The sequence below is a fragment of the Misgurnus anguillicaudatus genome, chromosome 19, assembly GCF_027580225.2.
Source record: "Misgurnus anguillicaudatus chromosome 19, ASM2758022v2, whole genome shotgun sequence".
NCBI lineage: Eukaryota > Metazoa > Chordata > Actinopteri > Cypriniformes > Cobitidae > Misgurnus > Misgurnus anguillicaudatus.
The window spans coordinates 29,936,805-29,954,525 of record NC_073355.2 but is presented as its reverse complement, the minus strand read 5'-3'; the positions used below and the strand labels follow the sequence as shown (position 1 = coordinate 29,954,525).

Genomic DNA, 17,721 nt, shown 5'->3' with positions numbered 1-17,721 from the left:
CGTAATGAGGGATGAAAGTCTAAAAAGTAATAAAATGTTCTTTTTATAGCGTCTTATACAATTTTAATATACATTTTAGCACAACATACACTTTAGCACAAACAGTAAAAATATAAGAAAAAACAGCAAAGAAATAAGCTTTACAGGAAAATCATTTTAACACACCAAAATATAGACATATGATAAAAGGAGAATTTTCTCACAATACAAATAAAATGATGAACAAATAAGAAACTTTAAAAATACAACATAAGATTGCTTGACAACAATAATATTTACTAACTGTATATTGGTTTATATACAATATAACCGTTCACTTTATTTATTAGGCCAGATTTCTTAATTCTACTTTATAAGTAATGTTTTGTCTATCTTTCGTAGTCTTTTGCATCCGTTGACCAACTATGGGCATATTGCGCGCGCCCGCGGAAGGCGGAGCTGAGGGCAGTATGAAAGGCTCACATGCTTCATTTCATCCTCCGCCTCTCTACAGCAAAATGGCGACTGTTGACTTCAGCTCCTCCGTGGATCCAGATATGGACCTAACCAGTGACGAGGAGTTAGAGAGGTAACTTAAACCAAGGAAAATCTGAATCGTATGCCGGCTGATCCATCCGCAGTGTAGCTGGGTTTTAGAGAAGCGCCATTTAGTCTCATGAACACATAAAGACCCTAGGTGTCGTGATTGCCGCATAACTTGAAAATCAAGGGCTGTCGATGGCCTAGCATACCATGCAGCCGCTATTTGCTTTCGAGGTAGCTTTCGGTTAACGTGGTTGTATTATTATACTTATTAAATTAGTGCTGACCTTTTAGGATGTTCAAGGATGTCATGCCTCATGCTCGTGGGACAGCTGTTAGGTTAGATGTGACACAGTTTTAGAGTGAGAATTAGGTTGAAGGCAACGTGACATCACCCCCCTAAGATAATAAAGTAACTCTAAGACATGACAACTAAATTGTACAGTTTCACATCGATGAATTGTCCTAATAATAGAAACATTAATTTTAATGTGTTCAGTTTTCAGTGACAATAGAACGCGCGCGTACACATACATAAAGGACTGTAGGGGAAATGACGTCTTGACTATGCCGGTTGCTTATGAATCGTGGGGTCCACAGCCTCTAAAGCTTGTCGGGATTTTATATTTTTGATAAACACTTATTAATCGCAAGTATTTGAAAACAAAGGCCCACATTCGAGTCATTCTACTGAAGGATTCCCTTTTGGCGATAATAACCCACGTGGATTATGTCGGCCTATATTTTTAGAACGTGTCGTGCACTTCTGGAACTTTCAGTGTGTGTTAAGTTTCTGTGTGACGTAAAGGCGTTAATGCACGAGGATTTGTAGCGTTCGGTTACCGAAATGTCACGGACGCGCGAGGTACCTGACTTCACTGTGACGTTTAATTACAGTTACGCACACACCACTGTGCTGTTACTTCAGTATTTACTGTAAAGAAAAAAAACCTAGTTAATTGCAGTTTACTGAGGTAAATTGATAAACTGATGAAAATTCTTGCACCGGTAATATAGAGCTTATGATATAAAGGTTTGTCAGGTTATGTGCCTGCACTACATACGTTTCTAACATTCGTATGCATTAGCTTTGTATGGGGAGGGCGTGTGTCTGACGTCATTCACTGGAAATGAGTAAAGCACTATTTGCATAACCACACAGGTGTAGGGCACCTACCTAACTACATCTGCTTTCTATTGGACAGAGTGTTCGAGAGAAAGATTAAGGAAACAGCTTTTGATTTTGTATGAGTGTTGGTATAAAACATCCCAGAGAATATTTTAGAGAGAAAGATGTCATTACTAGCTATGTCATATATTAAAGCTGGTTATTATGCTGATCTTCCTTGACTGTGACTAGGTGAGAATTTTTAGGTTTCGTGCGAGTGTATGTACTTCCAAATGAAGCAGGTACATCAGGCAGTATGACCTTAAGTCGTATGGTCAAAAATAATCACAAAATCACTTAAGATTCAGAGGCTTTTCTGCTAAGTATTAGAGATTCTGTAGCACAATCATTATTCATATCACCACGGATGCTTTTTACTTTTTTACAAATTGGCATTAACATGTAATCAATAGTGAATGAGAGAAAGCATATTTGGCGTGCTGTCCGAGGGGAGGGCTCCAAGCTCGGAATTTTTAGCCCAAACCCAGAGTCCCCTCCTTTACTTGGGATACATGTACTAGCTGAGAATGAGGTGATGGGGTGGAAGAGGGAGGCTGCAAAAACCGGGACAGAAGTAAGGGATAGCTATAGTCACCTTTTCGTGCTATTTTGTTGGATTACATCATAGATAGGTACACTAGATGTCGACTTGGCAGTTCATTGGACCGAATGCATCAAATAGAGCTGCCATCTTGAAACAGGGGAGCCCCGCATCAGCGTCATTGTAGGCAACGGTGTAACGGAAATAAAATCACCATAAATCGTCATGAACGCGATTTTCTTGGTTTTCTTTTGGTTCATTTCAACAGTCGGACATGTATTAGCATTGAGTCCAGAAAAAATTAAAGTTTTGATATTATGAAAATCTACTTTTTATAACTATAATGCATAGTGCTAGTAGGCCTAACATCCATACGCAGCACAAAAGAAGTATAGGCGGAGATAGCAGCTTTACCTAGCTACTTCCTATGACAAGACCCCTGTTCCAGGATGGCGGCGGTTTTGACGCATGCTTAGAACCCCAGGGCGACATCTAGTGTATATATCTATGGGATTACATGACCATGCTTCTCCTGAAATTAGTTTAAAAAAAATTCTTTTAATATCTGTTTTTTATCAAATATCCTGTAGCCTAATACCCAGAGCAGTCCGAGTAAAGGTTGGCCCACTCTAGAGATAATTTCACTTGGCGTCATAAAATTTTATAATCCTGTAATTTTTCTCAATGAGTCATCTTGATAAAGTTTTTAACCCATGTGCACTAAATCAAAACTGACTCTGTAACCCCATTCACACAACACTTTGATGTCAGCAAAATTGGCAGAGTGTAATTGTTCTGGGATCGTTCCCGTAAAGGGCACTAGTAACATGGTCGTAACCTTTACAGAAAGCCTTCTGTGTGAACAAGGCAGAAATCATGCCGAAAGGGGTGTCCCATAGTTAGGGCTGGGTACCGAAATATCCCTAATAATACAAATACAACATATCTTGTAAGAAAGTAAGTGTCCATGTTATTTGTATATTCTGACTTAAAGCTCCACTGTGTAGGATCTACTCCCATCAAGCGGTGAAAGTCTATATGACAACCAACTGAATTTTACTTTCTAGCCCCCCCCATTCGGAACGCGTTTTAACTCGTACGGTGGCCCGGCCGTGTCATGCCAAGGTTAACATGGCTTCCAGTAGTTACAAAGCAAAAGCAATGAAAAAAAACAATTTGCAATGTCATTTGCGTGTGATCCATCAAAGCACACAGATTTATGTTTAACATGGAAAAAGTCTGATTGTCATGATATGTCCGCTTAAAATCACATACAAAAAGCAACCATAAACGTAGCTTAGACACTTCTTTTTTCATCGACGCGAGGAAAATATCACACGGGCTGTTAAACTTGGTATTAAGATGTGTTTTCATTGATCAGATCACAAGTGGACGAGAGAGACACATTACGTTTACACTTGGTGTTTAAATCCGTCTCTTTTTGTCCATTTTCGACAGCTTCTCTTCAGATTACTGAGGAGATGGTTTGTGGACGAGTCCCTCTCCTGTCATTTACTCATGAGCTGGAGTAATGACAGGTTTAAATGGACACGAACTAATATGTCAGAGTCCAATGCTTATGTTTAAGTAAACATTACATGTCTGTGTATATGTAAGAGCTTTCTCTGATATTGGTGAAATAAGATCGCTCAACTTTCACACGCTTGTAAAATGAAACGAAAGACGCGCAGATCAGACGCTTTTATCAATGAAAGGCTAAAAATAGCGCTGTACACCGTGTGTTTGTGTTAGAGGTCAGAAAAGATGAAAAACATTTATCTCAGTACCTCAGATTACATAAATGTGCGGAGAGACGGCGTGTGGCTGTTCCAAGACATTAAACCACATGCATGTTTACACTAACAAGTGTTACGCATACCCATGCTATAGTTAGTCAAGGAACTATAAAACTTCAAGTTTACAACATAAACTGTATAGATGTAAACGAATATGCTGAATTACCTGTGGTGAAGTAACCTAGCAACTTCATTGTCCAATGAGCCCCATCTTGGAAAACTAACTCCAATATTGACTTTGGTCTTGATGTTTTTCCTGTCGCGTTGTCGTTTAAAATCCCTGTTTCGCTTCCTTGTTTTAATGTCCTCGAGAATAGTTCTTCAACAGGCTTTCAAATCAAAGCATTAGATCGCAGGTTTATCACGGCGTGCGGCCGAAGGATTCAGTCTAACGCAGGTCGCATATCCGGGCTGCATACGTCATCAAGCCTGGTTTATTTAAATTAACTGAGCATTACATTCGCAAGTCATAAGCATATTACATCAATTTACAATTAACTAAGAATAAATGTCAGCTTTATAATTGTTAATATTCTGAAATAAGACTGTCTTGATGACGTATACCGCCTACACATGCAACCTCCGTAGGCTTCAGCTCGCGGCCAGCTTGAGTGTACTCTGAAAGCGCGAAAGGTGGAGCTTGAATTTCAGGAATGTCCCTCGTCAGCGAATGTATTTCAAAGATGGAGGCACAACATGGATTCAGCCAGAGAGCGACTCGATCGTATGTATTTTAAATAGCAGATTCTACACTTACGAGAATACTTTGATTAGTGGGGTGGAAGGAATTACACATGAATGAGCACATACTTTTGGAAGAAAACATGGGTTTTTGCTAAGAATTAACTAAAAAAAGTACACACTGGAGCTTTAAAAGAACAATTTGGAAAATGAGGTCCTCAGGTAAGTGCGTGAATGCCGCTGTTCTGACGGCAGCTTATTTTGCTAATATGGAAACATTTTCCCAGAGGAATTGCTGAAACGTATTACTTTACTGATGCTTTTATTAGTAATACGGCTGTTATGAGCCCTTGATATGGGACAAGGGCTCAGTCACGAGTGTCAAGTTCATTTAATCGGAGACGGAAAGCGGCAAAACATGGATGATTTCCCAGGCGGATAACAAAAATATTTGGGGTGAATTCCAAATGCCGTTTATGTGCCCTTAAAGGGCACTTTTCATGCGACATTCCCTTTGCACAGTCGATCCAAATAAAGAGAAAAAGACACTGTATTTTATTCCTATATTCGCCTATATTAATTACCCACACTATTAGACACAATTGCGTCTAATAGGAAAACATAACATCAGTGGCGGCTCATAGCTGTTCATCTGTGGGGCACAAATTCAAAATAAGTGTTCGGAGTCTCATGTGTGTTGCTCGTGTTTTCAAAATATGTGTTTGTTGCGTCATGTGAACCATGTGCATTAGTGATGCGCGGGTCGTCTCGTAACCCGCGGGCCCCGCGGGTAACCCGCGGGTCGGGTTGGGGCGGGTAAAGAAATTGTAACTTTAATGCGGGGCGGGTTGGGGCGGGTCATTAAAAACAAAATTAAAAAATTTATATGTTGCATCTAATTCCCTGTAGCATATATATTAAATATTTGGGAATATATATTTTTACATTTAATTACGTTCTTTGATAAGGTTAAATTACGTAGGCCTATGTGGCAACGTAACTTCCGCAACGTAACTTGCGCAACGTAACTTGATATCCCCAAACCTTTGACATCACGGAAGCGCCAAGTAGCTCCGCTGGCTGCCAGCCACAACAACAAAACAAACGGAGAATTAAAAGATGAAAGACAATCTGCAGGAGAAATTAAGGTAGGGAATTTGTGAATAGATAATACAAATGCTGCTTTTTTGTGTGGTGATCTACTTTTAAAATGATAAAGCCGACAAGTTCTACATGCTAAAAACACTTTAAATGCGTGGACTATACTGCATATATCTCTACATTGGATTTAGGGATGTCACCATTACTCTATTTTCTTGAGGAGTTACAAAAAATCCTGGAGCACATGTCGAGTACGGTTTAAAATAGCGGAGATTTAGTGAAACAAACTTGAAGGAAAATTACAATAGTATCAGAAGCATATATCAGCACAACGCTGCCTCTCTCTCTCTCTCTCTCTCTCCCTCGTTCGCTCGCTCTCGCGTGCTTCAGCTCGTGCATGAAAGCAAGAAGAATGCGATGCGATTGCATGCATGTAAATTTCGGAAGTTTACACGACTGAGCTGCAGCGGCAGGCATAAGATTTATAAAAACACATATGAGAAGAAAGGCACAGCAACTCAAAAAGACTTAAGTGTTTTACAATTACTCATAATGCCAATTTTCCCGTGGAGGCATGGAGCAGCATGAGAATACACAGTTGACTTTTGTGCAATCTACCGGCATTGCCTTTGCGATCGATGTATTGGACACCCCTGGTTTATCATTATCCTATCTCTATATTAATATGACCATGCTGGTTTCTATGGCTCATTGGTGTATGTTGTTGCCAGTTTACAGGGCGATGTAATCTAATGGCTGTTTCCAAGCACTCTTAGGCTGAAATAAAGCCTCTTTTTATTTACATTACAAATGCCTAATATGTCTATTTTAATTGTCGCGGGCGCGGGGCGGTGCGGGTTGTAAAAATAGATACAGTGTTGCGGTGCGGGTTGGGGCGGGCCAAATATTTCATAAAAGCGGGACCCGCGGGTTGGAAAAAACGCCGACCCGCGCATCACTAATGTGCATCACGTGTTTTGTCAAAATAAGTGCCTGCTGCACACGCGTCAAAACCGTTTATGATAAGAGTTCACAAAATACACGCAAGACACTCCCTTAACAGTAAACTCTGATTATGCATGAGATTATGTGAGTATCTGGCAAACGCGAGCGTCTCTTATCATATAGGCTTTAGAACAGGCACTTATTTTGACAAGACAACGTGACGCACATAGGATCACTCAAACACATATTTTGAAATTACGAACCACACACGACCTCGAGCGCCCTCGAAAAAGAAGTCACCGGCCGCCACTGCATAACATTGCATCGTAAGTGTCCCCCCACTATCATGCAGGCCTATGCGTGTCATGGCAACAAGAATATATTGTTCTGCTCTTTGACATTTATATGCAAATTAACATTCACAATTGAAAAATGTCTATAAACTGGACTGAAGCAGAGATCAGTGAGCTCCTCATCAGAGATCATTCACCAGGACAGCTTCACATGCTCCTTTATGCTCTTATCATAAACAAATGACAGGACGAGCGAAATCACGGATATTAAGCAAACTTCCAACTGCAGAAAACCCTACCAATGGCAAGACTTTAAATGCACCACGTATCTTTATGGGATCTTTACGGAAAATGTGTAAATGCACGCACAGATTCCGGGAAATCATTGGCAGTGTAAATGAACCAAAATTAAACGATCCCCGGACAAATCCCGGATGCATTTCCCATGCATTTTCCGTAATCTCTGTGTGAAAAGAGCTTATGTGTGTGCTGTCTGCCTACTGATCCTTCGGTGTGATTGGTGGAGCTGCTTGCGGTTGTTTTAAAAGTGGCCCGCACTGATGGTAGTGGAGGTTCTATGTTTAGCAACCTGGGCTGACTGTGTACCCTTCCCCCAGATACCTTGACATTCTGGAAAATGTTTATGCCTATATAGACTATATAAAGTGCTAACAATGGTGCTAGTTATTTACTTGGAGTAATTGGAGTTTTGATAAATGAGCTGCACTTAACCGCAGTTTAGCCTTGCACTATGGGCTGTTTTTCTGAAGACATAGACACTTGTGCCATAAATATTCAGTGTGCGATAGCACAAAGATGTTGGTTCTGTGTGGGAGCAGCTTTTGATTAAAGTTCTCTGATCCAAAACATACGTAGGCAGTATTTTGGGACATGGTAGGCGTGCTTCAGACGTCAGGGTTGTTCTTGAAGGTGGGCATCTTTATTATTCTCCCTCAACCAAAGCACTCCTGTATCTTGAGGTGTATTATGATGTTTAATGTTTGAATGTGTGTGTTTATTTTAAATCTCAGGGAGGCTGAAGGCTTCAAAGAACAGGGTAATGCCTACTACGTCAAGAAGGACTATGCCGAAGCGTTCAACTTCTACACCAAGGCCATTGGTAAGAACTCCTGAAAGTCTGTCTGGCTTTTTTAGGGATATGTTTGGATTTTCTTTGTCACTGGTTTGTTACATGGATCATCTGAATAATATGCTGCTCCTGTTGGAAGAAACTTATAAGCAACCAGAATAGATTTTTGTTATGGCAACTGCATGTTTTAGAAAGGTTTTGGTGACCTTTTTCAGCTGTGACAAAAATTACCATGTTCAACTTGTTATTGTTCCTCTTTTTGTTTATATATCTATCTGACTTGAAGGAATAGTCTACCCTTTTGCTATATTAAACTATGTTATTACCTCAACCTAGACGAATTAATACATACCTATCTTTTTTCAATGCGTGCACTGTACAGCGCGTTGTGAATGTGTTAGCATTTAGCCTAGCCCCATTCATTCCTATGGTACCAAAAATTTTTTATTTTGTGGCACCATAGTTACTAGCCTGGGTGCCAGCCCATCTTAGCCCCGCCCACAAGATTTTGTAAACGGGAAGATGGGTCTGGGGTTTCTGCGTTGAGGAGCTACTATTTTAGGACAAATGCTGGTCGAACCAATCAAATTGTCAGGGCGGGCTTTTTACGATGATGGACAGATAATCAACAGTAACGTAATGAACCACGTCACCAAAGAGCACGTGTGTTGAATGGCTGCCGCTGTAGAGTTCAGATGTGTGGATTCTGACATTGAGTCTGTACTAAAAGATATCGACAGAGCATTGATTTTAAAAGAGGAACAGAGAAACGCGAGCAGGGCATTTGTTGATGTCCTATTCGGCAAAAGTTGGTCGCAACTGAAATGGCTAACGTTATCACGGCGATGCAACTCAGCGTGCACGACGAGATGGATATAATTAGCGGTCGTTGCCAGCTTCTTTTCGGAAGCCCGGAATCGTGGTTGCTGAATAAATGGAGGGACATGCTAGGCTCCAATATTTTCAAGTAAACGTAATGGGTATCGTCGTGGATGAAGTTCACCTAACGTACAAATGGTAAGAGATAGTCTTACTCTATGACTTAGTAAATACTTCATGTTGTGATATAAACTAAATGTTGTAAACATAATAGGTGTTGATGTACATTCGCTAACTCGGTATAATCACAATGTTAGTGTCATTGTAGCGAAATAACTACCAGTTCGGTCAGGCTGCAAAGACGTAATTTCAACATACGTTACACACTCGGTTGCTCTGATTGGTCGTAGGTCTATCCAATTGAGTGCAGAGGCATTTTTCGGTTGAGACACGCCTCATAATTATAGCTCAATGGAGCGGTATCAGACTCAAATTCTGACTAGAATTGAGTATGGCAACGTCAGGCTACATAGTTACTGGTATAACTCCTCATTTAACAGTCTTTAAACAGGGAAAACACGGAAGTGTTTGGTGGCTTCCCTGTTTGGTACCATAGGAATGAATGGGTCTAGGCTAAATGCTAACACATTCACGACGCGCTGTACAGTGCACGCATTGAAAAAAGATAGATATGTATTAATTCGTCTAGGTTTAGGTAATAACTTTGTTTAATATGGCAAAAGGATAGACTATTCCTTTAACTTCTGCATCTTTTCATTTTGACCTTTTCTAACAGACCTGTGCCCAAAAAATGCCAGTTATTATGGCAACCGTGCAGCTACACTCATGATGCTAAGTCGCTACAGAGAGGCACTGGAGGACTCCCAGCAGGCTGTGCGGCTAGACGACACCTTCATGAAGGTTAGACATCAAGGGTTCCCTTTTGATGTTTTTCAGAGATGTTACAATTTGATGCCACCTTCTGTCAAACTCTCTATGCATGCATATCCTGAAAAGTTGAGTTGTGTTTCAAATGCAGATAAAGTTTGAGTCTAGCGCGTATGTGTGACCATTTTTCCACTGTTTAGCCTGGATGGACACTGAGTGATGTGCTAAGTCTCGCATACCAGACCTTGTAATCGGGAAAATATCTCCCTATGTAAGGAGAGAGCCCTGGATTACCACAATGTTTGCATTGCACAACAAAAGCTTGCTGCGGTGTTTAAAATACGCTTGTAGTTGCTGCATCGATTATCCTCTGACTGTGCACATTAGTCAGGTCTAATTAATGTGTAGATCCGGATTTGTTTTAATATTAATGGTATTGATGAAGCATCAGCATCTTCATCAGCATCTTTTTTTAAAGTGTGTTTCAAAGTGTGCCATTTGCTAACTATCGTTTTTATCCGCAGGGTCACATGCGTGAGGGCAAGTGCCACTTGCTTCTTGGTAATGCGATGGCTGCCAGCCGCTGCTTCCAGAAGATTCTAGAGCTGGAACCTGACAACAGCCAGGCCCAGCAGGAGGTGCAGGAACTATATATAAACTATATAAAATAATTTATTATTATTTGACTAAATTCTCCAAAACATCATATTGACTTTGATCGCCTGTGTCGGTTGCAGCTGAAGAGTGCAGACTCCATCCTGGAGTTTGAGCGAATGGCCGAGATCAGCTTTGAAAAGCGAGACTTCAGGATGGTGGTGTCTTTATAAGAGCCATACAAATAGATTTGAACGTGATAAACACATTTGATTTACCGACTTCCTGGTTGTCTCTGTGCAGGTGGTGTTTTGTATGGATCGGGCACTGGAGTCCGCATCTGCCTGTCATAGGTTCAAGGTGCTAAAGGCAGAGTGTTTGGCATTGCTAGGACGCTACCCAGAAGCCCAATCTGTTGCCAGGTATTATTGTAATACTATTTTGATTCAACTTGTGTTGTAATTATCAGTAATATCTCAGCTCAACTGATCATTAAAAAAACTAAAAACACTATTGATTGTTTCCGTTGTATTGTATGTTTTGGATCTCACTTTTGTTCTTTTCATCTTAAGTGACATTTTGCGGATGGACTCCACAAATGGTGATGCACTGTATGTGCGGGGGTTATGTCTGTACTATGAAGACTGTATCGATAAGGCTGTGCAGTTTTTCGTTCAAGCACTGCGCATGGCACCAGACCACGAGAAAGCCCGTCTAGCCTGCAGAGTAAGATTATACAAATATATACAGATTATACAATGCCTATATATAAATGTTGATTATGCCAACTTTATAGCCCTATTTCTTGTGCACCATACAAATTTAATTTCATTTTTGTACCCGATTGCTTATCTCTTACAGAAACGCTAAAGCCTTAAAGGCAAAGAAAGAAGAAGGGAACAAAGCGTTTAAAGAGGGCAGCTATGAGGAAGCTTATGACCTCTACTCTGCAGCCCTGACCATCGACCCAAACAACATCAAAACCAACGCCAAGCTCTTTTGCAACCGAGCCACTGTTGGATCCAAGGTTAGTATTTAAGATACTGCAGGTCTCTGTGGTTTAATGGTTGATAGTTTTGTCCCGTTTACATACTTTGCACTATTATACATGTAATTGTGCATCAGTATGTGTATAGACTAGTGCTGCCTCACGATTAGTTGCGACTAATCGTTTGCAGAATAAAAGTTTTTGTTTACGTGATGAATGTGTGTGTGCTGTGTATAATAATTATGTTTGTGTAAACACGCACACATGAATGTAAATTTTAAGAAAAATATATATTTATATAATAAATATTTATATTTATATATAATATAGATTATATATAAATATAAACATGTATATACACATGCAAATGTTTCTTAATTATATACATGCATGTGTGTGTGTGTATTTATGCATGGTTGTTATGCGCAGTGCACCCACATATATTGTGTAAACGGGGGCTTTTGTTCTGCAAACGATTGGTCGCGACTAGTCGTGAGGCAGCACTAGTATAGAGTATGAAATTTGCGATACAACCGAGATTTAGTTCTGACGCTGGTCAAGTGTGAATATCTTGGTTTCATTTTTGTCACTATTGAAGATCCTCTCTTCTTACCTCTCTGTCACGTGTCTTTAGTTAAATAAACTGGAGCAGGCCATTGACGACTGTACAAAAGCTATTAAACTTGATGAGTCCTATATTAAGGCTTATTTGAGAAGAGCCCAGTGGTAAGTGTACATTGCACACTTTAAATGTCATTTAAATGGCCTGTCTTCGTTCTAAGCATTGATTGATGTATTTGCTGCTGTAGTTACATGGACACAGAGCAGTATGAAGAGGCCGTCAGAGATTATGAAAAGGTTTATCAAACAGAAAAAACTAAAGGTAGGTTATTTACCCAAACTGTCTTAATCTCTGCATTTTGCCACATTATTGTAAGTCTATCAACACCCTACGTTAAAACCAAGACATGGGTGGCACAGTGGCACTGATGCCTCACAGCAAGGAGGTCCCCTGTTCGAGCTCCAACTAGGTCAGGTGGCCTTTTGGTGTGGAGTTTGCATGTTCTATCAGGGGTGGTTAAGGGTGCGTCTCATTTCTCTGGCTGTTTCTCAATTCCAAGAACGCAAAGAACGGTCTTGCGTCCTCGTGGAGATCGGTCTTGCCAGGCGACCTTGGAAGAACGAACTCGGAAGTTTTGCCGCAATGACTTCTGGGGTGTAAAGCGATTTCAGCAAGTCTGCACTCGATGCATCCTCGATATCAAGAACACATCCGGGTATTTTCATGCGTCCTCTGTCCTTGCGTTCTTGAGAATTGGAATGAACTTCGACTGTTAATGATGACGTAGAGCGAGGACACGAGGACGCAAGATCGCTGAAGAATGCATATTGAGAAACAGCCTCTGTCTTACCCCTTCCCCTTACCCCTTCACCTCGGTTTTGCGGGTTCATGTGAGGCGAAGTAGTGTCTCAATTCTATATTTGAACAAGGGATAGGAAGGCGTAGGGATACATAGCCCTTGAAACGAAGTGTGATAAGGAGCACACTTGAAAGACAGGGGTAAACGTTAACGTAGGAATATCTCAGGAGAGCCGGCATCAAGAAGTTTTATTGATGAACGTCGAACTGTCAAGAAGTCACACAAATGAAAGTAACGTTATTTTATGCAATTTAATTGAGACTATATTATGACACTCAAGTTTTATGATACTTTTAATAAAATGTTCAAGCGGTTTTAATTGTAATGTTTTTGTTTTCAATCGCTAGTTAAGGCGCTAGCTAGCAGCTAAGTTATGCGCTATTTGTTGAGCTCCGCTCAGGCAATCGAAACCACAACCTGAGACAACGCATCTTCTTTGTTTGTCAACGCTTGTCTGTTTACGTAGCAGCCAGTTAGCGCAAGGTAGGGTGACGCAAACGGTAATCGAGTGGTGTCTCATTTTTTAGACGAACGATCTGTCTTACCCCTTTCCCCTTTACTCGGTTTCGAGGGGCAAGGGGAAGACGAAGACAAAGGGGAATGGGTAAGACGGAGAAATGAGATTGGCCCTTACTCCGGTTTCCTTCCACAGGCCAAAAACATGCAGTTAAAGGATTAGTCCATTTTCTTAATAAAAAAAATCCAGATAATTTACTCACCACCATGTCATCCAAAATGTTGATGTCTTTGTTCAGTCGAGAAGAAATTATGTTTGTTGAGGAAAACATTCCAGGATTTTACTCATTTTAATGGACTTTAATGGAACTCAACACTTAACTTTTTTTAAACAGAGTTTTAAGAGACTTTAAACGATCCCAAACGTGGCATAAGGGTCTTATCTAGCAAAACGATTGTCATTTTTAACCCACAACTTCTTGTCTATATTCGGTCCTGTGATACGCCAGCGTGACCTCACGCAATACCTCATCACGTCAAGAGGTCACAAATGACGAATGCGAAACTACGCCCCAGTGTTTACAAGTGTGGAGAAAGAGGACCGTTCTGACGTTGTTGTATGTCAACTGATACTAATTAATGTCTTTGTGTCAGTTTATTGTTTAAAATGGTCCGCAAATGTGCGTTTCATATATCTAACATGACCTTTCCACGGCATTACGCAATTACGTGAGGTCGCGGTTACGCGTCACAGGACCAGAGGAAGACGAGAAGTTGTGGTTTAATAGTGCATATCTTTTATTGTTCTTGTCAAAAGTTGACAACTGTTTCGGTAGATAAGACTTTTATGCCTTGTTTGGGATCATTTAGAGTCCTTTCAACACGTAACAGTTTTTTTCAACAGAGTTTCAGTTTTATTAAAGTCCATTAAAATGAGGAAAAATCCTGGAATGTTTTCCTCAAAAAACATAATTTCTTCTCGACTGAACAAAGAAAGACATCAACATTTTGGTTGACATGGTGGTGAGTAAATTATATGGATTTTATTTTTTTTTAAAGAAAATTGACTAATCCTTAAGGTGAATTGGAGATGCCAAGTTGCCCCTCCCCCGTGTGTGTATCAACTTGTGTATGGATTTACTTGTTCTTTCCATGAATATAGCCATAGATGCTGGAATGGCTGTAAGATTGAAAAACATACCCAAGACATTCCAATGTGCCAAATCTCATTTCATCTGCATGTGTTACAGAACACAAGAACCTTTTGAAGAACGCCCAACTAGAGCTGAAGAAAAGCAAGAGGAAAGATTATTACAAAGTTTTAGGAGTGGATAAAAATGCAACTGAAGATGAAATCAAGAAGGCCTACCGTAAACGAGCCCTGATGCACCATCCAGGTATAAACACACAGACATAAACTTGCATTAGCCATATTCACAAATTCTCATTGTGGATGTTCTTTACACACATTCCCAATTTCTAGGTAAATGTTAATGTAAAAGGCAGATGTGCAGAAGTTTTAGGCACGTTAGTATTTTAACTCTTATTCTTTATGTTGTTTGCTGTAGTGAGTTGGTAGGAAATATCAGTTAACATTCCCAAACATTGATTTTGTTATTATTTGTAATAATCCAGTGAGATGTTTGTATGTACAAGGTGTCTAACAACAGCCAGTGCTCCACATAAACCTCTAAGACTAGTCTTAAAAGTTAGTCATGAATTTTTTTCTTCAAGACTGTTCATAACTTTACGTTTTTTACATAGAAAGTTAGTCATACTCATTCTTAAGACGCAGTCTTAACTTCACAGCTATGTTTATGCAACCGGCCACTGGTCTTGCCATCTTTAAGTCTGTCTATTATTACATAAAGAAAAACTGAGACTGACTTAATCCAGAAGTCTAATAGAGTAGATTACATACAAAGTCAATGCAAAGAAGCGAATCGAGGACATAAGCTTGTTTTATTACTGGTTATCACAACTACATCCATTTTTTTTCACAGACCGACACAGTGGAGCAAGTGCTGAGGTACAAAAGGAGGAGGAAAAGAAGTTTAAGGAGGTTGGGGAGGCCTTTACTGTGTTGTCTGACCCTAAGAAGAAATCTCGCTATGACAGTGGCCATGATCTGGAGGATGATGACATGAACATGGGTCTGTTTACCGCAAGCATTTTCTTTCTCTCTACACACTATTTTACTTGGGCAAATGGCTTTCAAAATTTTATAACTTATGTCGACATACAATTAACAGTTTTCATTAGTTCATCTTTCATATCTCTTTCTGTTCCAGACTTTGATGCCAACAACATCTTTAAAGCATTCTTTGGTGCGCCTGGTGGATTTAGTTTCGAAGGTAATTCATGTAAGGCAACACTTAATTACTTTTTACTCATCATCATTTATTATTTACATTTATAACAGGGTTGTGTTGAATGCTTTATTCTGATTGGTTTAGTAATGTTCCATGGGTATGCATTATTTTTTGATATATACGCAAACCTCACCTAGGGCTGGAAAGTAATTCGGTATCAATATATTTTGCGGTATATTTTTTCCGATAGGCGATATGGTTTCTAAACGCGTTTCCAATATTTTGATATACATTACAGCGTCCCATGACCGTTCACATGTCACAGTTGAAAACACATGTTAAACGCAGGTCAAGGCACTGCTTCATTTCAAAGCGAGCTTCTGTGGCATGTTTCGTAGTTAAGCAAACATGAGACGGGATCTGAGAGAATCATACAGTGTGAAAAGATCTGTGAGCGGACTACTTTGAAAATTGTGCAGTTTGGACTCTGCATAAGATAAACCTTGCTAAACATTACAGGTCGTTAAAGACCCAAATGTGTAATAATGATTGGCAAGAATGTATGCGTTCATGCAACGACTATCATTTGTTATTCTGGTATTCAATTCATTTATTGTTCTTTTCTCTTTTTCATCTTCTGGACCTGGAAATTTCTTCTTCCAGTTTGGTTAACTTGACAATTTTCAGCATGTATGCAGTAGTTTCACAACTAAAATCTCCTAAAAACCGGATTACTCATTCATCCCTGCTCTCTGTAATACACTATGGTGGAACAAGCCTTTGACCCTACAGTTGGACCTGCATCTGTGCCATTGACTTGTTTTACTGCTTTCGCACAAAGACAACAACGGCAGGGGCGCGACCATTCTGTACCAGACAAACATGCACTGCACACGTCTCTTTCTTACCAGTGCCCCCTTTTGGCTATTGTAAAACAACCAGTTTTAGTTTGTTTTGTTTTTTTAAATACTGTTTCATGTAAATTCACGGCCATTTACTTTCTTATTCAAAAGAAATGAAGAAACCAATATAATTGATCAATAACGAAGTAAGATGATTTCGTTGGGTGGAATGTTTTATGAAGGTGCTACAAGGCTTTCTTGAAACTGAGTTTGAGTATTGAGTACAGAATACTCTGATCTGTTTTTCCCCTCATAGACCACTTCCTCCTCCTCAAGCATATCTGATCGCAAACCAGTCCATCTGTATCCAAAGCATGACAATTACAACCATGAAGTGATACAGGAATGTGTTACTGTTAGGGACCTATAGGTTTTTAAACATGTATAGGTCCGTAATTTCAACAGTTTAGTTAAAGTTCTCAGAAAACAAAAAAAACACATAATGCTGGTTCATTGTTCCCCATTTTCATCTACTGATTCAGGCGCACGGATAACTACTGCATACAAAAGTTCAGAGAGAGAAAGTTCTTGCATTTGGGCACCCCTCTCTATAAGGTTTATTTGTTAATGTTGCCATTCAATCCGTCGCTGCATTGTACATTTTACTGGAATGTAAAGTGTTTCTTTTGTGTTGATAGTTTATGACTGTTTAATTTTTTTTAACTGAGATACACTCACTTTTTTGATATGTATATTTATTGTAAATTTGCTGGATGTGAGCGATGGATGGATGGATGGTCTTGAAATACACCTGGATCAGCACTCTTATAGGTTAACCCCAGGGCGAGATTCTTACTCTTATTCGTGATTTATTTCTGAATTGAGAGTACATCGGTCTGGTTATTTCCACAGTGAATGTGTAATATAGATCTATGTAAATTTCAGGCATGATCAGTGAGCCATGTTTATTGATCTCTACCATTTTCACTAAAGCCTTTATATGTTCCACAATATTGGGACTTCTCTTGCTGTATTTGGCCTGAAAGTATACCGTGTACCCAGTTAGAAAACAAGTAATGGTAAAGCCTTTTTTTCTGGATCACATTATTTTGAACGATCTTCAGTGTATTGAAAAGACAACGTCCATGCTTACCTTGCTCACTCTGCAGGAACAGTCTTGACTATGGACCGTTTTTAAAAAAGAAAAAAAAACATGTAAATAAAGTAAGCCTCTTTGTTTTCCCCTTCAGCAGATGTTTACCGT

At 39.7% G+C, this 17,721-nt stretch overlaps 1 protein-coding gene across 2 annotated transcripts; it reads left to right on the top strand.

Annotated features, from left to right (window-relative positions):
* The first annotated feature begins 385 nt into the window (after positions 1–385).
* Positions 386–17,706, top strand: dnajc7 (DnaJ (Hsp40) homolog, subfamily C, member 7). 2 transcript variants are annotated; one of them, XM_073857406.1, is made up of 14 exons: positions 386–568; positions 8,079–8,167; positions 9,753–9,877; positions 10,369–10,482; positions 10,582–10,656; positions 10,742–10,860; positions 11,011–11,164; positions 11,301–11,465; positions 12,061–12,152; positions 12,236–12,309; positions 14,554–14,700; positions 15,307–15,456; positions 15,595–15,657; positions 16,250–17,706. In XM_073857406.1, the coding sequence occupies exons 1-14, from the start codon at positions 405–407 to the stop codon at positions 16,285–16,287; spliced, it is 1,569 nt and encodes a 522-aa protein (XP_073713507.1). In that variant the 5' UTR covers positions 386–404; the 3' UTR covers positions 16,288–17,706. The 2 variants fall into 2 exon arrangements, with proteins under 2 accessions (XP_073713507.1, XP_073713506.1); XM_073857405.1 differs by having other exon boundaries at positions 15,595–15,666.
* The last annotated feature ends 15 nt before the right edge of the window (positions 17,707–17,721 follow it).